This window comes from Centrocercus urophasianus, unplaced genomic scaffold, assembly GCF_019232065.1.
Source record: "Centrocercus urophasianus isolate 14NV4802_14NV808 unplaced genomic scaffold, USGS_Curo_1.0 seq_14, whole genome shotgun sequence".
Taxonomy (NCBI): domain Eukaryota; kingdom Metazoa; phylum Chordata; class Aves; order Galliformes; family Phasianidae; genus Centrocercus; species Centrocercus urophasianus.
This window is the reverse complement of record NW_024884586.1, coordinates 36337580-36359880: the sequence shown is the minus strand read 5'-3', so window position 1 is coordinate 36359880 and position 22301 is coordinate 36337580. Positions and strand designations below refer to the sequence as shown.

The 22301-nt window shown below is 39.5% G+C and overlaps 1 protein-coding gene across 2 annotated transcripts; it reads right to left on the bottom strand.

Annotated features, from left to right (window-relative positions):
* Nucleotides 1–2005: 2005 nt before the first annotated feature.
* On the bottom strand, nucleotides 2006–22029 carry ZC3H14 (zinc finger CCCH-type containing 14). 2 transcript variants are annotated; one of them, XM_042814012.1, is made up of 17 exons: nucleotides 21948–22029; nucleotides 21153–21195; nucleotides 20246–20360; nucleotides 17291–17331; nucleotides 16738–16933; nucleotides 15973–16393; nucleotides 13937–14097; nucleotides 12822–12922; nucleotides 11202–11357; nucleotides 9691–9765; nucleotides 9065–9221; nucleotides 7502–7725; nucleotides 5628–5748; nucleotides 4737–4873; nucleotides 3628–3722; nucleotides 2897–3003; nucleotides 2006–2284 (listed from the first exon to the last, which is right to left on the bottom strand). In XM_042814012.1, exons 1-17 carry the CDS (start codon nucleotides 21981–21983, stop codon nucleotides 2278–2280), a joined length of 2193 nt encoding a protein of 730 aa, XP_042669946.1. In that variant the 5' UTR covers nucleotides 21984–22029; the 3' UTR covers nucleotides 2006–2277. The 2 variants fall into 2 exon arrangements, with proteins under 2 accessions (XP_042669946.1, XP_042669947.1); XM_042814013.1 differs by lacking the exons at nucleotides 21153–21195; nucleotides 21948–22029 and adding an exon at nucleotides 17773–17905 and having other exon boundaries at nucleotides 20246–20329.
* Nucleotides 22030–22301: the final 272 nt, after the last annotated feature.

Genomic DNA, 22301 nt, shown 5'->3' with positions numbered 1-22301 from the left:
TATAAGCCAGGAGGAAATGAAAGTTCTTCACATAATATCCAAAAATTCATTTGTTATCTTTTGCCATTATTCTCCCACAGGCACTACTAATCTAACTTCCACCAAGCATGAATGCTGGCACAAATTGCATGGAAAAAAAATGGTTTTCTGTACTTTAGTGAAATGTTGGTGCTGTTGGGTAATAGGGGTAATACCTTCCATAGCTCTGCTCTGTTTTTCCTTTACTTGCTGCTACTCAGCTTTGTGTTGTGCTTTCAGAATCAAAGTAGATATTCTCTTGTAAAAAAAAAAAACAAAAAAACAAACAAACAAACAGTATTTGGTAATTATGAGCTTAGTTTATGCTTTTTAGTTCAGTTGTGAGTAGACGGCATAATATACAAAATAATGGAAAAGCTGCATTGTTAATTTGTGAGGAAAGCTGATGCATTTTTAATGTGAAATTTACCATGAGCATACATTCACGACCACAGCGATTATTTAAAATAATGTAACAATCTAGGTAACTGCATTAGACTCGTTCCCTTTAAAAGTTATATATGTGCACTTTTAGCTTTAAGTGGGGTTTAGTCACTCTTTTTTTTTTTTTTTTTAAGCAAGCAGAAAAGAATCTGCACCTTGCCTTACTCTGAACCTTGTACAGTAGGCACTAAGACATCTGAGCTGCTGAAATTCAGCAACAGAGTGATAGTTTGCTTGCTTTGAAAAAGAACTTCACGGTGGCAGCTTGTTCTGAAAGGGGCAGTTAGTGAAGGTATTGGAAAAATAAATAAATAAGCCCCATAATTTGAAGAAGTCATTTACCTGGGAAAAAAGACCAACACTGCAGCATTGTTTCAAAGCCTAGAGCCCGTCCTTTGCTATTCTCCTCCCAACAGGTCACCTTAGGAGAATATTTTACTGTAGTTCTTTAAGCTTAAAATCCAGTTGTCTGTTCAGATTTGTTGTGTTTCATTATGGAGTGTGTCCGATAATCCCTTTTGCTTTAACCAAAAAAAAAGTATTTTGATCTAGTCCAAAGGTATGGTCATGTATTACTGTCATAAGGATCATGGGTTTCAGTGTACTCTATGTTGGTTTCCACCATGAACATCTATTTCCTGTAACAATGTTGTATGTTTATTTAAAGTAAAGCATATATATTATATATATATATATAAAATATATATAAATTAAACATCAGATTTTTGCATTAAGATTTTTTTAAATTTGATTATGAACCTTGAGTACTTTAATTCACATTTAAAAAACTTAAAAATAATTTCCTGGAGCATCACAGTTCAGAATTCAAGACTGTATTTGTCAAATTTAATTTTAAAATATGTAGCTAATGTTGTTTTCTGATCAAATGTAAATATTTGTAAAAAGAAATATTTTGTATATTTTTGTGAAAATGTAGTTCCCCAACAGATACAAAACATTTAATAAAAAAGTGCATTCATGTTCCTGCTCCCCACGTTCCATCATTATGGTACCCATTAAGATATTACTGGGAAGCTTCACTGGAAGTTTTCCAAAGGAATTTATTACAGCGTGTCCAGGATTTGGGTGTGCTGCAAGATAAAGAGATTCTTCACAATCAGACTCAGAGATACGTTCTCACTTCCACTTATAAAGGATGATATCTGAAACCATTTTCTTTCAAGAGAAGTGGTGTTTAATTTCGTAAGTTTGTTGAATAGAGCACAACATCACATTTCTGCTTAATCGTTCCTATGAAGTGTTTTTGTGCCCCTGTGCCACTCTTTGAGAAAGCAGCCAGGGTCTGAGAACTATTACATGGCAAAAAGATCCAACAAACCAGCAACTTTTTCTTCCCAGTGAAGAGGTAAAGGGTTGAGGCACTGTTTGCTAGGACAGCACTGCGCGTCATACCAAACACCTGCTGAAGGGAAAAAAGTACTTCTGGCATAATCTTAATACAGGAATAAACTTCCTAATAACGATACATTTCTTTGCCACACCTAATCTTAAGCAAGAAACATTATTCAAACAGAACACAAAATGTGCTTTGAAAATTTTTAATGGAATTTAAAGTAAACTTTTATTACACAGACATCTTCTTACCGTGTAAAAAAAAAAATGTAAAATTGCTCAAGCTTACAAACTTGGAAAATTAGAGACATTTCAAGTATGCAATCAACTTTGTTTTATGAAAACAATGTATATTAAAAGTTCAAAATGCATCAATTCTTCTAACATCCCGTGCCCGGGGGTTAGCTGTCCTTTCCACTACTGTCCAAAGGAGGCAGAGTTCAGTCCCCATTTGTATCACCGTCATTCACTGAGGGGAAAGAGAGAAACAAGCCATGTAACTCCTACTCTTTTGAAAAGATGATTGCCTACCTTTGTAGCAATCAAGAGTTTTTGTTTATTTTTTAAATGAGATTAAATGAAGTAAAACGCTCAGGCAATGTGAGTATCTTTAAGATAGACCAATGACTGGAGCTTTGGGACAGCTGAAGCTGCTCTGCCACAGAGTCTCCTGGCCTGAACAGAGAACTGCCCAGCTCACAGACACTTTAAAGAAGAATCTGAACATTTTGTGGAAAAGAGAGCTTGGTAAGAAACATAAAAGAGTGGTTAAGAACAACTGATGTTGTGTTTACCAACTTTTAGTTGAATAACACTAAAAATCCAACACATCTAGGCCAGGATTTCAGCAGCTCTTCCACATCCTAACTGAAGGGCACTTGCACTGTAGTGTTCCATCACATCAGTAAACGTTTATGGTACTGAGACCAGCCAGTACAGAGTTCTCTTCAAGACAGACGCCTCTAACAGCGATCTTTCTTCAAATAATCTTGGCTGTTGATCACAGACACTACACTCATATCAGTAAAATTACATTTGTGACTTCAGTAGAATTATCGAGGAAAAAAAAAAATAAAATCACCTGGTTTGAGTTCGAGTCCATTTCAAGGCATGGCGTGGAGGGACAGCAATAGCTGGATGGTAGAATGTGCAGTCTGGCCTTGTACACTGGGTGTTAAACCTACAATGCTAAAAAATGAAAGCACGTTAGAACAAGCTACTTGATGGTGGCTTTTTAATTCCCAAACAAGCTAACCTTGAGAGTTACATGGAAATTTGTATTGCTGTACGATGTTTCAGATCATTCAACTGATGATCTCAGAGATGAGTGCTATCAGTTCAACCCAGAGCAGAAAGGCATCCCTGCTTGGAAATGTTAACTGTGAGTTAAATGCTCCAAGACCACCACTAAACTGACAGGTGGAAATCCATTCACTTCAAGCCATTTCAGCACCATTAGAGATTGAAAAAGCACTAAGCTTCCTGGAGTGAAACTACGTATGGGCGCAATTTTCAAGTATAAAAGCACTTTGGTTATAAAGCCTTCTAATATAAGTTGCATTGATGTACTCTGGTAACTGGTCAGTTGCTGAAGTTTTCGCACACTGCAGCACACCCAAAGGAAAACTCAGAGTATGAAATATATTACTTCCAGATTTTTTGTGAAGTCATTGTATGTTGTTTCTGAGCTAATATTAAAATGTGAAAAGTGAAAGCAAAAAATAGGAAATGTTAGTGACATTTCCTGACTCAAAGCAATGTATTTCAAGTACTTTGTAGAAAAGAAGCAAAGACACAGGAGATAGTTCTTACTTTTGGGTGGTAAAATGGACATTCCATTTTCTTACAAGCAGGAAAAAACTTGCACAGCGGGCTGCTGGAGGATACAGACTGTGCGGGCAGTGGTGCTAATAAAAAAGAACAGGAAGATGACATCAATCAGAACAAATTGCTTTTTAAAATGTAATTCCAGAAAGATACATCAATCCTTTCACAAGAAATTACATTTTATAATACACCACAGTTCTGCAAAATAGAGGAAACCCATCACAGTGTGCTAAGTGGATCTCAGCCTGTGGTACAACAAGACTATCAGGTAATCACTAGCCTCAGTTCTCCACTATTTTACAGCAGAAGTGCCATGGTAACACTTCAACACATTTAGCAGTGATCCTGGTAGGCAGAAAACTTCATGTGCTGCATTTAGACAGCAGAAAGGCCACTAGAGTGCAAGTCAATAGAAATGAAATGCACAAACAGTGCACCCTCCAGGAATACACTGGAGCTGCTGGAAATGATAAGGAGATAAGCACATTGTGTTATGTCTGCTGGTAAAGTAACAAAACTGCATCCTACTATGGCTGAGGACTAAGACACTTCCAAAAAATCACAACTTCAGTGGTGCAGCCCTTGGCACTGCTCAAGGGCTTAGGAATACCAACGATGCTTCAAGCACAGCAGTTGCTGTCATAGGGTAACCTCATTCCCTGAAAGTCATTCTTTTCACTACAAAAGCAAATTCCTACAAAAAAAGCTCACATATTTCATCCCTTCTGTTTTCAATTTGCATCATAAGCTCTGTAACGTGAATTAATTGAGAACAAATTTGAGAACTGCAATGCTGGCTAACTCCTCTAGCAGAAGGAACTACTTGTGCAAGGCACCACTCTGGCCTTGCATAGAGTGTGAGATTTTATACAGACTCATGAGTAACAGCATTCTGGGATATATATATATTTTTTTAATAGCAAACACAGGTTTTTGTCATAATTCTGGATTATTATTGTTATCTAACATTGAGACATCAAAGAAAATTAAGTCACATCACACAGAAATATATATATGTTTTCACCAATTACATTTTCTGCTCCTTCTATACTACCTTCCCTTCATTTAAGGCTCAGAAAACAAAAGGAGCTCACCTGGTTTCGGAGATGGAAGTGGGTTTCGTCGACTGGCATGAGTGTAAGGGCAGTCTGGTTTAGTGCATTTTGCATCATATTTACAGTTTGGATGGATGAACAAGCATTTATCAGCAAACTTGCAGTTGGGAAAAACTCTGAGTAAAAAGAAATTAAGATGTAAGCTCTGATTGGAGCAAAATCCTCAAGCAGCTGTTGCACATGAAAGCCAGACTATCACACAGTTCTGCTGCCCAGAACTGCAGCAGGGTCTGCACATGTATGTTAGTTACTTCCAAAGCCAGGCATGCAGACAGACTGTACAAGCCATGCCAACTCATCTGCATCCATTTCCCCTATGTACTCTTTTCATTCACAGTAAACAACAGAACTACTCCACACTCAGTGCAGCTCCTTCACAAGTTGCTCGTTGCAGGCTAAAGCATCATCCTTAGCGTGTAGTGCCGAGCAGCAAAGGCAGCAGGAATTCAGATGTTTGTGTGGGGAGAGGGCACAGAGTTTCCAAAATTATATGGCTTATGTAGAGGAAATACTATTCTGTATTTAGGTATGTGGGATTTAAAAAGGAAAATTCTAATAACTGAGTAAAGGAAGCCACCCAGCATTTATCTCAAAACAGAAATCTTCCTCTAGATTGTTGCTGCTTGTGAAAGAGAAGTCAAACGCTCAGTGCACATTCACAAGTTTGCTTTCAAATCAAAAATTACAGCAGCACCATATAATGGTACCTTAACATACTGAAAATCATTGTGACAACCCACTGCCTAGTTACATCAGTACCACAATAGATTTATGCTGCGTTGGGAAAATTACCACCACAGAAGGGAAATTTGGAGCGCTGAAGTAAAAATAATGGTAAGATTTCAAGTGGATGAGCTTTGTACTACTCACTTGCAAGGTTGTGTGGGGTGATGGTACATACATTCATCTCCATTTTTGCAAGCAGGCCAGTACTTGCAGCGCTCGAGCACCTTCTCCTGTTTCTGTAGCACATTCAACTGTTCCATTTCCACTAGGAAGGAAAAGAAACAAATAGATCTGATAACTTTTTGGTTCCATACACATTTTGACTTACATAGTATAACATAATTGAAATTCAGAATATTTTCTATTTTTCATGTGTCCACCCACCTTAGCTCAACTGATGACAAACCTCTACTAAAAAGAAATTATCAACAGCAAAAAAGTGTGTGTTTTTATAAATAGGATTTATTAGTATGGCACTTCAGACTAACTTCATTTACAAATTAAGAATCCCTAACAGATACACACCTATACCTGAAACACTTCCTGTACAACAAAGCTTTAGTCAGGAGCATGAATGAGGCAATGCTGGTAAAAGCACACATTTGTAAGGGTGTTACTCTAATATGTCTTTCACTGTACCAGTAAAAGGGTACCAATGAATGACAGAATTGCAGGGGTTGGAAGGGACCTCAAGAGTTCATAGGGTCCAAACCCCCTGCTAAAGCAGGTGCCCTACAATAGGTCACACAGCTCCAGATGGGTCCTGAATATCTGCAGAGAAGAGATCCAGAGATTTTCCAGTGCTCCATTCACCCTTACCATATAGAAGCCCTTCCACGTTGGTATGGAACTTCCTATGTTCATAACTCCTTGCACTATTGCTACACACCACCAAGAAGAGCCTGGCCTCATCCATTTGTGGCCCACCTCCCAGTAGATATTAATAAGCATTTATCAGATCCCCCCTCAGTCTTCTTTTCCCCAGGCTGAACAGCAGACACAGGTTACTCAGCCTTCCTTCATACAGGAGATGCTCCAGGCCTGTAATCATATTTGTTGCTGTTTGCTGAACTCCTTCTAGGAAACCCCTGTCTTTTTTCAACTGGGGAGCCCAGAACTGGACACAGTAGTCTCATGGTTATCTTAACATTGTGTACTTCTTCAAGACTGCATAAAATGAACAGTAACACTGAAGCCAGTGGGACAGAAAGGTTCACAGAAAACACCTACAGGATTAAGACCAGAACTCCCCCACAGTTTTCCTGTAACTGTTTACACATTTACTACTGGATCCGTGAATCTTCAGTGTTCTTCACACAGTATCAAATATTATCCTTTATTTAGTTCTGAAAAGTTGGATGCACTGCTACTGTAGAAAAAAAAAGTCTCCGTTTTCATAAGAAATCTAAATAAGCTGAATTCAAGCATGACTTTAAGCACTCACCAGATCAATGACAAAACAGCAGCCTTTCTATTTTTTATCAAATTCAAAACAGAAACAATTTAAGCTTAGGTTTCAGTACACAGATCCCACATTATTCAAAATATATTCCAGTAGCTGAAAACTCAACCAACACCTTGTGTTCAAAATACTTGAAAATACACCAATGTTCAATGCACATTTTGGTACGAAAAATCTAGACAGAAACATTAAGGTTAATACCAACTGATGCATTTGTTGGAGACATGGGAAAGCATTCATCACAAAATCTGTCTAATTAACCAGAAGTGCAGATTTCTGGTGATGGAGACAAACTACATTTTCAAATGAGAAAAAAAAATACCAAAAACAATCACCACTACTGAGCTGTACAGAGTGGTATTGCTCTCCTTTATCAAGATAAAAGCCTCTAAATATATGAACCCACTGAACTACCACCTTTCATTTGCCTCTAGGATGTTCTCATGGGAAAGATAAATACCATTGCTTTGATTTGTTGAGAATGATAACATCCAGAAGTTCTACATGCAATCAAACCACCACATTAGTGTTAGATCCTGTTGGCAAGGGTAATTACCATCAGAACTGTCTAGCTGCCGGGTTACAATCTGCATCTGCTGTGCTCGAAGGCCTTTCAATCCTTTGCCTGCACATATATTTTGGGTAATTGGCTTTAATCCTTCAGTTATGTACATATCTTCCTCTTCTTGATCTGAAAGGTATCCTGGGGGACTGGGCACACCATCCAGTGTCACGATGAACTTGGGGCTAGCAGGCTTCTCTGGCTGTGCAATCTGGTCTCTATAAAACAAAGAAATGTAGTAGAAATAGATTCTTACTCAAGTCTCCCAAGTAAAAAATGTGAGCTGCCTTTGTACCAGTAGTATCACAAGCCATAGAGTAACACAGCATCAAACTTTCTTTTAAGACTAACAATAATTAACTTCAATTACTCATAAGTGTTTGCCTTCAGGAGTCTCTTGCACAGCAGTAAGTAATACAGATTACAGCAGCATCCAGCACAGAACTGCTGGGTACACTCAAGTTTGCTGCATTCAGCTAAACATACAGATCTGAAAGCCTCTAACAAACACAGACACAGGAAAGTGATTATCGTTTAAGGGAATTTTGTTTATGACAGTACTTAAAGGGGATAGCAAAGTGTAAAACCAGGAGATGCATGCGTGTTTTCTCCACTCTTTCAATGTCCCATCCATTCCATCTGAGTAATTACCTACACCATCGTGACTGTAAATGTTTGGTAACTCACTATGGAGCTCTTGTCTTTGACACAAAGTGATGGTATAAACTTTGTTTCTCTATGAAACTGGGCTAAAAGCAACTACAGTGCAGAATGCCTCTAAAAAAGAGAAAAAAAACAGTGCTGACAGCATGACTAGGCAGAACTCTTAAGTAGTCAGAAACAGTTCCATTTACTGCCTTTCTCCTGACACCACAGCTGTCAACTGTGAATTGTGTCAACTACTCTGAAAGATTTTCCTTTGTGGTTTGCTCGTTCACTGCTGGTTTTGGTCTTAATCACCACGTGCTCTTAATGCCAATCATAGAAATGAAACCTGAGTTTCCCAAACACAATGAGAGAGCACAGCAGCCCATAGCGATGAAGTACATCATGTAACTATGAGCAGTTTTTGCTTAATGGGTGAGATGCAGACACATACAGATAAAACTATTTGCCAGCAGGAATACTGAGTCCTTTAATGAAATAGAAAAATTACTGTATGCTGCTCATTCCTTTGGATAAATAAAAAAACAACACCACCCACAACGAATCATTTGCAACTGATGAGAAATTTAAACTCCTGGCCAAACTCACAAGGTGACTTAAATCTCTTGTTCCACACACTGTGTGACTGCTGTGGTACTGAGAATGTGCTGTTTTCCTTCCAATACTGACAGCTCAAGCAAGGCTGCTCTTACTTTTATTGCATTAAAAGGCATTTCATAAAAAACACAAAAGAAAGTGAAACAGGTTCTGCCTTCTGCCCAAGGCAACATTCAACATGAGTTCATTTTTCACGATTACACAGATCTTGGCTGGACGTGCAAACCAACAGAACGGCTGAACGATTCCTTTTAATTCACAAACATTCTGACTTTATGAGAAACAACTTTCTACCGTGTCTGTATCAGACGTCCCGAGAGCACTCGCATTGCCTCTGTGGCCCTCTTTCCCAGTTGCTGATTCTGTGGTGCTATTTCCTCAGACAGTTTGGGCTTCTTCAAGATGAATGACCTCGTATCAGTATGGACCATCGATTCTCCGTCGTAGTAATCTGATTTGGGAGAAAAATTACATTAAAAAAAATAAATCACAAAAATAATCATGTAATTGCACTGTAACTTACATCATAACTAACAAAAGTCCATTTACATGGCCAATGAACTACATTTCTTTTGTTCTAAATTCTTACTAGTAGCTTACAGAAAACATTTTTACTTTCTTGCTTTTTCCATAAACATTGATCAGTGGGAACCATAGACAATATTAGGCTTGTACAGAAAACCTTGCACTGGAATGTAATAATGCTGTACTGAAACAGCACTGAAGGAAACATACACACAAAATCTCTCAGCTCTGCACACCTACTGATGTAACAGTTTCTCTCCTGAGACACGTAGAAAGTAGAAAATACTAGAAATCAGTATCAATAACCAGAAAGGAAATTTTCTTTTAGTATCACTACCAGTAGCATTTGAGAATGAGCAAATTTTCATTAGGAATAAAAGATCATGAGACTTAACCTTGAGTTATTTGCAAGGTATCCTCAATGACGGGATCCACCTGCAGCCGAGAAGAGAGCTCCTTTTGTTCTGCTCCTGAAGGAAACAAACAAAAAAAACCACCAAGAATCAGGAGCGTAATTTACTCTGTGTCACAATGCTGCTATAGACTAATGCACGAAGCTTTAAACAAAGCTTTAAAAATGAAGTAGAACTGAAGCATACTCTCATAGATTATAACTCCCCCACAACTTGAACAGTGATGTCTGTTCTCATTACGAACCACCTTCTTCATTGTTTCAGAAACAAGTTTGCTCCAGACAGACAGCGTAGCTGTCTGGAGGTGATGACTATTCAGAGAACACACACACCCATGACAGCAGTTCCCTGCAACAGACTGGGTTCTTTGTAAAAAAAGGTGAAACAAATAGCAACATTCTATATTTGACTGACAGCTTGAGAAAAACTATTTTGCTTTCTGTTTCTTAAGATGTCATTTCCACCTCAGTTGAAAAAGTGCCGTAACTTCACGAATATTTTCTGCACATCAATTCAGAAACTGAGAAATGTTGTTCTTCCGTATTTTACAGACACAATTCCAACTATTTTGTTGGAATCCTTTTGTTTCCAATCCTTACCAATGACAAAGAACTGATGTAACAAAGACCTGAAACCAAATTTTGCTCAGCAGAATCACAGAATTGTAGGGGTTGGAAGGGACCTCCAGAGATCATCGAGTCCAACCTCCCTGCCAAAGCAGGTTCCCTACAGCAGGTTGCACAAATAGTTGTCCAGGCGGGTCTTGAACATCTCCAGAGAAGGAGACTCCACCACCTCCCTGGGCAGCCTGTTCCAGCAATCTGACTTAGTAAGAGTAAACTCATTTCTCAAAGGAGCATTTTTCTACCATGTTACTTCCGTAATTCCTTGTAACACATCTATTCTTTCATGCCGAAAAAGCAGCCTGATTACCATCAGACACTGTACCATTTTCCCTTAAAGAGTTTCCTAACAGAAGCAAAAGTAAAGCTTACTATTCATTGTTACAACTACTCTGATATCCAACACCAACACAATGAAGTAAAACTTTAAAATTCTTTGTGTGATTAAAACACATTGGAAAGAATCTCTAATACTACACATGCTACAAAATTGTTCCAACCATACATTATCTTAACTCTCATATAAGCTTTACAATAGCACTACTCCTACAAGATGTCAAGGAAAAAATGCAAAGAATTCACCCAAATATACATGGATAAATTCACTTATTGTATTTGTTTATGCAAAATCATTCTTCCATGATAGACCAGAATGCTGTATTGTCCTTTGTTTGCAGATTAACTCATCCGAGGTTATCTGTGTATGGTTATATTCTACAGCAATGCTTCAAAAAGCTTCTTGGTTTTCAGGTCATTTCCACATGCAACTCTTGAGGATGACTTAAAAATTAAACACCTCTTTTTCTTTGCTCAACCTGCTGTAAAATGACATTCTCTGGAATAAATTATTAAAGAATATTATCAGATGACCTTGAATTCCTTCAACTGTCTGCTCCTTTGGCTCTTCTACTTGAAGCTGGGAACACAGAGCAGGGAGTCTGCTTTGCAGATGGATTACTTCTAAGTGAGACTCTTCTGGGCTGATTCGAGTTCTTGGTGCAACTGGAACAGTCTGTTTCTGTGGAACTTTAAATGCAGAAACAATGGTAAATCACTTAATCTAATCCAAGCACTACTTTTACACATGAAGCTAAAATAGCTCCAATAGATTACGCACACAAACCTCAACCATCTGTTCAGATGAAAAGGATCTTTAGCTACCTGTATGATTCTCAGTGAGAAAGTGCACTCATGGATGTGCACAGAACACTCCATGAGCTCTATCACAGAACAACTACTTGTAAGAAAAAACTGAATGAAGGAGTCAAACACATCTCATGCCCTTAGATCAAGTTACCAGCACCCACACAACATTGAAAATACTAGTAACTACTAGAAAGCAAGAAACAGGTTCCCAATGACCATTCTGTAAATACGTTAACGTAGAAGGAAGATATCTGATTCTTACTGTTAGTTCACAGGTTCTGCAAGAGAGCAGGCAAGAAATTTTTGATAGCCCTCAGTCCTACTCCAGATGGCATAAAAGTAATGGTTCAGGCAGCTTAGTGAATGCTCCTTCACTGCCAACATGCAGTGCTTCAAGCTGAAGCACATCCAATGAAGTGACAGCACAAAGGCAACAGCTAGATTTGCCCTTCATTAGTCAAAGTCCTTCCTAGCTAGGAAAACTGAATGCCAACACACAGGCAACTGCTCAGCTGCTGTACCAAGAGCATCTCAGTACCTAAAACCACTGAACTAAAGTTCTGCTTACAGAGAATATAAGCTCATATACCAAACAGTACGTTCCTTGTAATTCTGTGTCTTGATTACCTACATCCAGTATATTTTGATTTTTTTGCTGTTTGGCTTTCTTCTCCTCTCAAAGGGAAGAACAGCACAGAAAAGAGACACAAGAGCAAACAATTAGCTCCAACAGTACGCCTAATAGCGAGTACTTTATCCTTGGCAACTGTTAACACTTGAAAAAACTTCTGGTACTTTCCTTTTGTAGAAGAGAAGATTCCAGGGAGCACTCATTACAGCCTTCCAGTACTTGAGGGGAGCCTATAAACACCAGGGAGACTGGCATTTTACATGCTCTGATAGTGATGGGACGAGTGGGAAAGGTTTCAAGCGAAAGGACAGGAGATTCAGACTAAATGTTAAGTAGTAATTTCTTCAGATATAGGTTGGATGGCACCCTGGGCAGCCTGATCTGGCAGGTGGCTAGTGTGCCTGTGGCAGAGGGGTTGGAAACAGATGGCTTTTTTAAGGTCTCTTCTAATTCTACGGTTTTGCCTCTAGATACTTTACAGGCTTACTGTGTTGACTAATATATTTTAAATACCTCTTTCTTCCCCCCTGTGTACACTCATAATTCATCACTGAAGATTGTTACTGTACACAGGACATGGAAAATCCCTTAGGTATCACCGACATCCACCATTCAACACTGTTTTATCTCTAAGTGCTATGTTCAGACTGGATACATAGAACAGGGCTAGGAATTACTATAGCTCAGCATAAGCATAAAACAATGCTACTTACCTGCAGAATAATTTGTTGTTTTTGTAACTGATTCCTGTGCTTCAGAGATTGCTTTCAGTATTAAATTCTTATTGGCCTGTTTTGAAGGAGGCAGCGAAGGTCTACGTGAGGTGAAAAAAACAATTAATTGTAGATGGATTGCAACAGGAACCACATCCATGCTAAACACAGGTATTTTAACACGTTAACAAGTTACAATAATACAGATAGAAATCATCACCTAAAAACTCACTTTGCTTATGTTTTCAACTTGTTAAACTACTCTCTGAATGAACGGGGATCCATAAAGTGCTCACAAAAGCAAAGTCCATTTTACCTCTCGTCTTCAGTTGCTGCAAAACCATGCTGCTTCTGAAATGCACAAATTCTGTCACTCCTGTCCACACACCTCTGCCCCCCACACTCCTGTTACGCTGTGTGCATTGGTACTAATTATGCAGCTGACTCAGGCAGTAAGATCCAGATGAAGACTGATTTTGTTAAAACTATATTAGTTGTAAAAAAAATGCTTTCCTTTTCTCTTTGAACATTAAAGTTTAAATCAGGCATTGCTGATGGTGCTGTGGTGCTGAAGCTAAGCTCAGCTTAAAGTAGACTGTATACAAGCTAGCACTGCACAGCTACCTGGTCCATAGTTTAAATGCTTTTCCTCTCAGTGCTGGAAGTCAGACACAAACTGCTGACGGACGTTGACTAACACCTGACACTCAAACAGAATGGGGTGGGGAGGAATGTCTTAAATCTTCTGAAAAGTCAAAATAATCTTAAAGCGTAGAGCAACATAAAGAGGGAAATTTCACATTAAAAATGTATCCATTATTTTCTGATCTAAAGTAATAGAGATGGAAATGAGAGCAGCAGGCACAGTGCCAAAAAGAAAATTAGCTTTATCTGATCAATGACAACTGGTTTGAAAAAACTCTGGAAAAAAGGCTGGAATAAACAAGCAGCTCAATCACAACAGTGTGAGAGTACAAAATGTAGAAATGGCCTACTGATTTTTTTTCTGTCAGTTTTCAGAACTGCAAACAGTTTCCACCAATGTCTATTTTCAAATTTTTTTGTTCATTGAGTTTTTTCTGGAAATTACATAGAATCACCATGTTCTTAAGTACCTTCTTTCTGGCTTTGCAGGTACAGACACGCTGCTGGAGATGCTTCCAGTCCGTAGCCCATAGTCCTCCTCCTCCTCCTCTTCTTCACCATCGTTACAGAACTTTTTCACTTTGACTACTGAGCTTACAATAGGCAACCTTCTCTTCCTGGTGCCTTCTTCCTGCAGCAAACAGAACAGCCAAAACAATTCATTCAGCATAATGCACACATTAATAAGCAAGCAAAGGAAATACTGCTATTCTACTTACAACCAGAAGATGGGGAACTTGCATTCAAATTGCCTGAACCTAAGACTAAGACACCATTTGCAGAAGCAAATGACAGTCATCAATAGAGAACATGAACATCAGATACATTTACACTGAAGTACCTCATTAAAAATGTGACAGTAAACAACACTTAGAAAAGGAGGAGAATGAAGTCTAAAGAAAAGACAATTTATTGGACAGCTACAGAGAAAAAGAGGGTTTTTCAAAGCAATGCACAATGCCTTTCAGGGTGCACCCATTAAAATTATTATAGAGAAAAGAGAAATAACTGAGAATGACTTTCTTCCATGCAGTAAGTCTAATTCCTAGATCACTATAAAGATTAAGTTCCAGCTATCTGGCACGTTCCAAAGGACGCTAGCAGCTCTGCAGGCAGTTTGGTGGAGCTCAGAAGTACCATATGCTTTTTCTGACAGCTACTCACCACACAGTGCACATGGTAGTGACATTTAAATGCTAGCCTGTGGAAAAGCACTGGAGGAGCAATACATATCAGTACTTCCTATAGGAACCACCACTCAGCACTGAACGGCACAAGAACACAAATGAGGCACTGCTAGGTTTGTACACTATGACTTTCAACAGACTACATGTCCTCCAAGGAGGGAAAAATCTCCTAAGGAGTGGACCTGGACTACACCAATACATAAGACATATGCAATTAAAAACAAAACAAACAACACAAACCAATTCCTGAATAAAATAACTTTTTAAAGAAAAGATTTTCCAAAACATGAGGACTTGCCTAAAGATGCAGCACAGTACAGCAAAGGCCCACTTTGTAATTAACACTACTGAAATAGCATTCTTCTGAAGATTACTAATAAAATACCAATAAAAGTGTCAAGATTTTATCCTCATGCAACCAAGAAGAGCTGTGACTCAATTGTCAATAATTTATGTGCAGCCTTATACAAATCCCTACATTTTAATTGTCACTTCCCCACCTTAAAAACCAAACACATCAGCAAACATCTCTACAAAGCTTTCCATATTTTCAAACAAAAATCACTGCCCATTTATAAAAATCAATTAAATTGTAGCAAAGATAGAAAACTACATACACAATGGGAAACATGAGATGGAATACAATGTAAGTAAAACGTCTGCTTTGTTATAACATCAGCCATAACATTCTTCATTCCACTCACAGAGATCTCTTAATGGATAGTCTTAAAACTAACCCTGCCTGGGTTAGTCTGACTTCCCAAGCTAGTAATGTAGCAACCATCTCTTGGTTTGTGTTTGTACAAAACTTATCACAAAAAGTGCTTAAATGCCATGGCTCTAAACAGCAATACAATGGTCCAAATAAGTAATGTATCTGGGCCTTAGAAACTAATGTGTACCTAACACATGTATGGTGTAGAACAAATCTTATCCTAAAAACACAGACTTGCAGAAGCGTAGATTTGCAAAGCACTTAAAAACACCATGCTAACCCAAAGCTCTTATCTACAGATAAAAATAATTATTTCTGATTAATCACATTCACCACAATGCTAACACATTAGTTCAACTCAAAACAGCTCAAGATGGACGAGCTCATTAATTCAGCTGTACAGCATCCTGTGACGTAATGACGTTGAACTGCACAATGCCTACCTAACAGAGGAGAAAAGAACAAAATCTCAAACCCACTCACACCAGTAACATTAGTCCACTGATTTTTCCAAGGTGAAGATTTCACTGAAAGAATACATAGAAATTCAGGCTCCTAGCAAGCGAGAGACATAACAATAATCATGGTCAATGATCATACTAACCTCACTGCCTACTTTATCGGCACTGAGTTTGGAGGTGGGTCTGTAACTCTCTGCTAAGCTGCCAAATGCTTCTGGATTGCACAGCTGGACTGTTTCCAAAGACCTGCAGCTCTGTGTTTCTAACTGCCGGCTCCCCTGCAGGTTGCCCTGCTGTGGCAATCTGTGCACTTGTAAGCTGCCATCTGCACTCCTGCTAGCGGGTGGTCGGTAGATTTCAGCAGTAGGTCGAGAAGAACCGTAAGTTACAGTTACAATAGGTTTCTTCCGTGACAAAGGATTCTCCTGTACAAAGTTTAGGTCCTCATCAATTAGATCATCTGGTTCGGGTTTAATGTCAATTACAGCTTCAGAAGGTGACAGTTCCCTCAAAGGCTTGACTGTAGACATTAAGCGGGAGGCAGAACCATCTTCACAAGACTGCCTGATAAAACAAGAAACTGTCAAACATTAACTGTGCAATTAAATTAATCAAAAATTCTTGCTTATAAAACAAAGCCAGATGGGAAGACTCATGAAGGTATCATTTTTTATACAAACCCACCACAACCATCACCATTTTTGCTAATTAATCTAAGCACATCTATTGCTGAAAGAAGGTTAATACAATTCCTGAATTAATGTTTTTTTATTTAACAAATTATTGAAATGCCTTCCTCTTCACAACTACATTGATCTTTCCAAGTAACCGTGTCCTTCAGAACAACTACCACAGTCACACAACTCTGACAGGCTTAATCCATGTCAGTAAGCCATTGGCAGCCTTACCGTGAAGCAGTGTTTCTTTGTTCCTGTGAACTGGTTGAAACTCTTGAGTCAGTTCGCTCAGATCGAGTGCTGGAGACTGCAAGAGGTGGCAAGGTATCCTCACGCCTCCTCTCATCACTCACACATGAACTACTTTTGCTGGAAGAATGGTTGCTCTCAAAGATATTAGGTTCTGAAGATTTTGTACCAGATGGCTCTGCAAAGACAAGTACCTTTAGTTTTATATCAAAGAGGAGTAGTATAGATTTTGCAATAAATCTATCTAGGCAAATGTAGCAAATGAGACATCACTCATATGAAAATAGACCTTAAAAGCTTTTTCGGCTAAAAATACTGTTAAGAAATGTTGGGCGTGGGAATAAATTCCTTATCTCAAAAAACAAACAAACAAAAAAATCCCACACCCTCACATTTTCTAAAAGGATCCAAAATAACTATAGAAATTTAAACTAACAAAACAGTCAGCTAAAATATTACTTGAAACTAACTAGACATGCAACACTACATTGAGAAGATAAGCTCAATTTCACTCAACATTCATTTTCTTACTTACCAGTAGTTACAGATCGCAGCTTATCCAAAACACCATGGAGCCTGAAAGAGAAGGGGGAGAGAAGAAGAAGCAAAAGAGAAAAAGGAGAAATAGAAAAACCTTAATTCTGAAAAATAATCTTTCAGAAATCAAGTGTCCTTCCTCCGTTAGATTTAGGGTCTTATTTCTACAAGGCTTCGCTTTCCACCAACTGCCAATGTCTAACTTCAAAACGTGAGGCTTTAGGTATCTTGCCTTCAGGGAGCAAACTTCATACATACACGAAGGGTATTCACCCACATCATCTACTGTAGGCATTTTGTTGGCTTACTGAATGAAGCCAATACTTTCTACTGTTCCACTACAATTGATAGTGTGAGTTAAATGCCTTCAAAAGGAGTGATTTGGAAAACCTAAATTAGAAGCCTCAAGTACAAACAATTTTATTTCACATACAAAACTTTAGTTACACAGCAAAGTTAAAAATAATTCTAAATACAAACCTAAAAAATACACAATTCACAGCACTTAATACAACTCGGATTCTTCCAATACGCTTTGTGTTTACCGATAATATTCTTCGAGACATGTTGGTGAGCAAAAACATTTCAGCGAGGTACCAAATTTGCTGCTTGCCTGTGAAAAAGGCACCAAGCTGAAGCAACACAGAAAATCAAAAGGCTAAGAAATAACGCTCTTTAAAAACAAACATGCATTACAAAGAGAATTAAAATTAAAAACTACAATAAAATAAAACATTTAAGTACATAACCTAGACAGAATCCCAACCTGATCAGGGGCATCTCCATAATTTTAGACTGAGTAGGAGAAAGGAGTCAAAGAGCAAAATGGTACTGAAAACCAGGAGAAACAAAAATGCATGCAAATATAAGCAAGACTTTTCACTAGAATGCCATTAAAGATTTTGTCAGCCAAGTTCTGCTGGTGTGACCATGGCGGATCAGTTTTCACAGTGACCCTCAGCTCTCTGTGACATGACACCTGGTTCACAGTACCAAGGGTTGGCCAGCAGGAGCGGCCAGTTCTGCCACAGAACTGCAGTGAAACTTTCACTAGATCACCCAGAAATACTGGCTATAGAGAAAAAACAAGGCAGCGAGGTCTCAGCGAGTATTTCATCGAGCCAGGCACTCATTGCTTAAGTAAAAAGTAAAAATTCTGAGCTGCTTTCAAAAGAAAAAAAAACAACCACAAAAAACAATCAAACACAGCAAGCTAACTACAGTACTACATAACTGCTTCCCCCACAAGTCCTCATGCACTCTTCTGCATACATTTCATCTTTTCTATCACTCTTTTAACCAATTCCTACTTCATCATCTAATAAAGCACTCTGAAATAGAATTTATATTTATTAACAAGTGCAGACACTCAACTGAACATGGAATTTAAACAGGAAATGTGAAAAGCAGCAGGAGACATAATACCTACATATAGTTGATATACAGTTCTAAATATAAAGACAAGACAAATCTTGATTTCCTCCTGTTGAAATTTACTTTGTCTTTACTGGTTTTCAATAAAGTTTGTTTCACTTACAAAGCCAAACAAGTGTTTTCTGCTGCCTATTGCTGTGTTTTTAGCATGTATCGAGATTCAGAGAAAATTAAACTCATCAACATGTTTATCTAATTTTCCAATTGATTCCCGATATTAATGTCAAAAAACTACTGCATGACTTACTAGCACAGTGAAGGTCAAAAATTTTGCTTAGGCATGTCATAAGAGGGAACAAAGCACAAAAATACTACAACTTAAAGAAAAAAAAAAAAGGATTCAAGGTTAATCGCACTTCCCATCCTTATATTTTTGACAAATATTACTTCCAAAGTTTTGAAAGTAAACTCAAATTATACTCCTACAAGTAATGCTGTCAACTGGAAATCCATTGGTTTAAATAATCAATACAGTGAATTGTAATAACTGGAACTAATTTTTACTTTTTGTTGATGTTTATGGTTTGAAAACATACTCAACTTCTAAAATATTTATTGTTGCTATTTAATTGCATTAAAGTTCCTAACTAAACAGAACTCTGACTAATTGCACAGAAGCACTGGAAATGAACGTATCCAGTCAGAATGAAAATTACAAAGGAAATAAACAGAAAAAGAAGGAAATAGGCAGTACATCTCTCATCTGTACATATCAAGGTAGTTTTCCTTAGAGATCTGAAAATAAGTTTTACTTCAAAAAATATGCAACTTTGATATGCCCCAAAAAAACTCTGGAGTGACACCGTATCTGCCAAATACCATAGAAGAAAATGCTTAAGAAGTACTGTCATGTCTAAAGCTCTCATATAGCATAGAACAAATTAATTCACCGTCGTCAGGACTTTAGGAAAAAAAAAAGGTTCATCTGTTGCTCTTTTGTTCTCTTCACAGCAATTGTGGGGTTCTCTTTTTGTTTTGTACAGCTGGGTAGTGGCGATAAATAAACAGCCTGAGAGGTGGGAATGCCTAAACATTTGCTGCTAAGCCCTGTCAAAGACAGTACACAGAATTAGATTCACTACTCATCTGTCCTGTAATTCCTACTTGCAACAGCTATCTGAAGCACTACTAGCAGAAAAGAAGTTGTTCTTAAAATGATTACTTTTAAAGCATTAACTGCAGTATACGAACCTCCCATGCTCAGAGCAGGCTTTGCACAAATTACTTTTTAAGTCAAGATACAATGCTCACTTACCTGAGCATTTCAAACTTCATTCAAAAATCTGACTGCTTTTACAAGCAAAACAAGATCTTAAGCCTTCCAGTTACCTTTGAAACTTATTCACTGCAGTCATCTAACTGCTGACAAACTAAAAATGATTTATCTATTAGGGCTGCAAAGTAAAACGCTTTGATTAATGTACATAATGAGAAGATAAGTAAATGCTTACATTCTCAAGTTTCATTTAGAGGAAGGAATTTACTGATAAGAAGAGTGACAATTAGCTTACAAACATACCATACAGTAAACCTGACTGTATTGTTTCCCAGGAAAAGCGAAAGGTCTTCCGTCATCTGCTCCTGACTCTTCTTATTGGCCACCATAACCATAATATAATCAGGGAGCTCTTCGTCTAATAAAAAGAGAAATATGTTGTTTTAAAGTATAACAAATCGTAAACCCCACGTTTTTCTATAAGGCCTCTGGCAGGCAGATTTTACCCACACCTGTCTCCACACATCCAACATATCCTTGTTTCATGTATTTCATCAACATTATTTTAATGAAGCTCTTAATAAGATCTCCATTGATAAGAAGAAAACTATGTTGCACAAATGGAAAACTATGTAGCATGTGCAAAATGTTTTTCTGACATGGCCTTTCATACCATGGCCTTTCAACCTCACCCTGCCTCACAGTAATATCCTTTGTTTTGACAAATGTCTGAAATTCAAAATGCTGTCAAAAAGATCCCTAAGAAAGACTGACTTTGTCTCAGGGTGGTCACAGGTAACTGATGTTATATGGAAGGCCTTTGCTTCATATGACCTTTCTTCTTGTGCTTCAAATAACCTTCTTTAAATATTTAAAAAGACACGTCATTGTTTGTTTGTTTCTTTTTCAAATGCTTTGCCACAGTATCTCCCTGAAAGGGAAGACTGTTGTTATTCCATTCATTCATGTCTACATACTGCTCCCCCTTACACTAAGGCTACCCACTTTTTGAAGCAAGCCTTTTTATTTTTCATTTTAGTCCAGCAGTAACTCAGCCTGGAGGTAACTCAACTCATGCTTGACGTTTCTGCATGCGGCAACACAGTTAACAATAAGTAAATACATTGTTCCAGAGAATGGCATTATCCACCTGCTTGTTTCCTACTGACCAACAAACAGAGTTGATCGCTAAACAAGTGGTAAAACTTACCAACGTAAGCCCCCAGCTCCTGCAACTTTCCTTTTATAGCACCCTAGAAAATAATGAAACAACATTCAAGGGACAGAACAATGCGATTTAAAATGCAAAATAGTGCGAGCCTCATTTAGTGATGCTTTCCTCCTTAAATATCGGAACATTTTGGTTTAACAGACATTGCTTTTCCTGTTCTTCACACCTAAGTGCTGTTACAGAACGATTGCCAGCACAATAGCGATAACCACACTTCCAGAACCCCCAGGTCCCAGCCCCTTCTTAAGCACAGACCTTCTGCTCCCAAGGCGCAGAGACAAAAGTCCCGGATGGTTTAAGAAGGTCATTCATTCCTGCCGGGACTTCCAACGCCATTACGGAGCGGAAGCAACTGACAACCTTCTCCCGCTGGGGACACGGGCTGGCACCAATCCGCCCGCTCCGCTCCGGGCAGCGCCTGGCTCCAGGCCCGCGTCCCGCGGTGCCCCAGGCCTCGTCCTGCAGCTCCGAGGGAAGCAGAGGCGGCAGCTGCCCACCGGGCCGCGGGGCCAGGCCCCCTTCCCAAAGCAACACTAACTTCCCTGCCGGCATCCCTCCCCGGGGAACGCCGTGGCCGAAGGCGTACCGCGGCTCCCGGTTCGCCCCACCGCGTCCTTCCCCCGAGAGAAGAGAACCCGGCGGTGCCGGGCCTCGGAGGAGGCCGGAGGTAGCCCGGACCCTCGGCCGTCGGCGGGGCCCAAGCCCGCGAGCGGGGATCGGGGTCGAGCCCTGGCCGCGGGCACGCGAGGAGCGACCCGGCCGCTTCTCTCTCACCCGGATCTTGCGGCTGATCTCCGTGCCGATCTCCATGGCCGCGCCGTTCCGTGCCGCGGGCCGCCCGCTCCCGTCCCCGCGCGGGCCGTGCAGCGCAGAGCAGGGCAATGCGCGGCCTCCGCCTGCGGCGCCCCCTGCCGGGCCCCGCCAAGCCCTCCGCGTCGCCTCGCCGGGGTCGGGCCGCCCGGGTCGGGCCGCCGCCGGGTCAGTGCGGAGAGGCGAGCGGCGGCAGGGAGAGGAGAGCGGGTCGAGGCGGGAGCGGCGGTGGAGCAGGGCCGGTAGTCACGCGGGCGGAGGGAAGCGGGCTCGATCGACCGCCCTTCGCTCGGCGCTGCTGTGTCCCGCTCGGGGCCC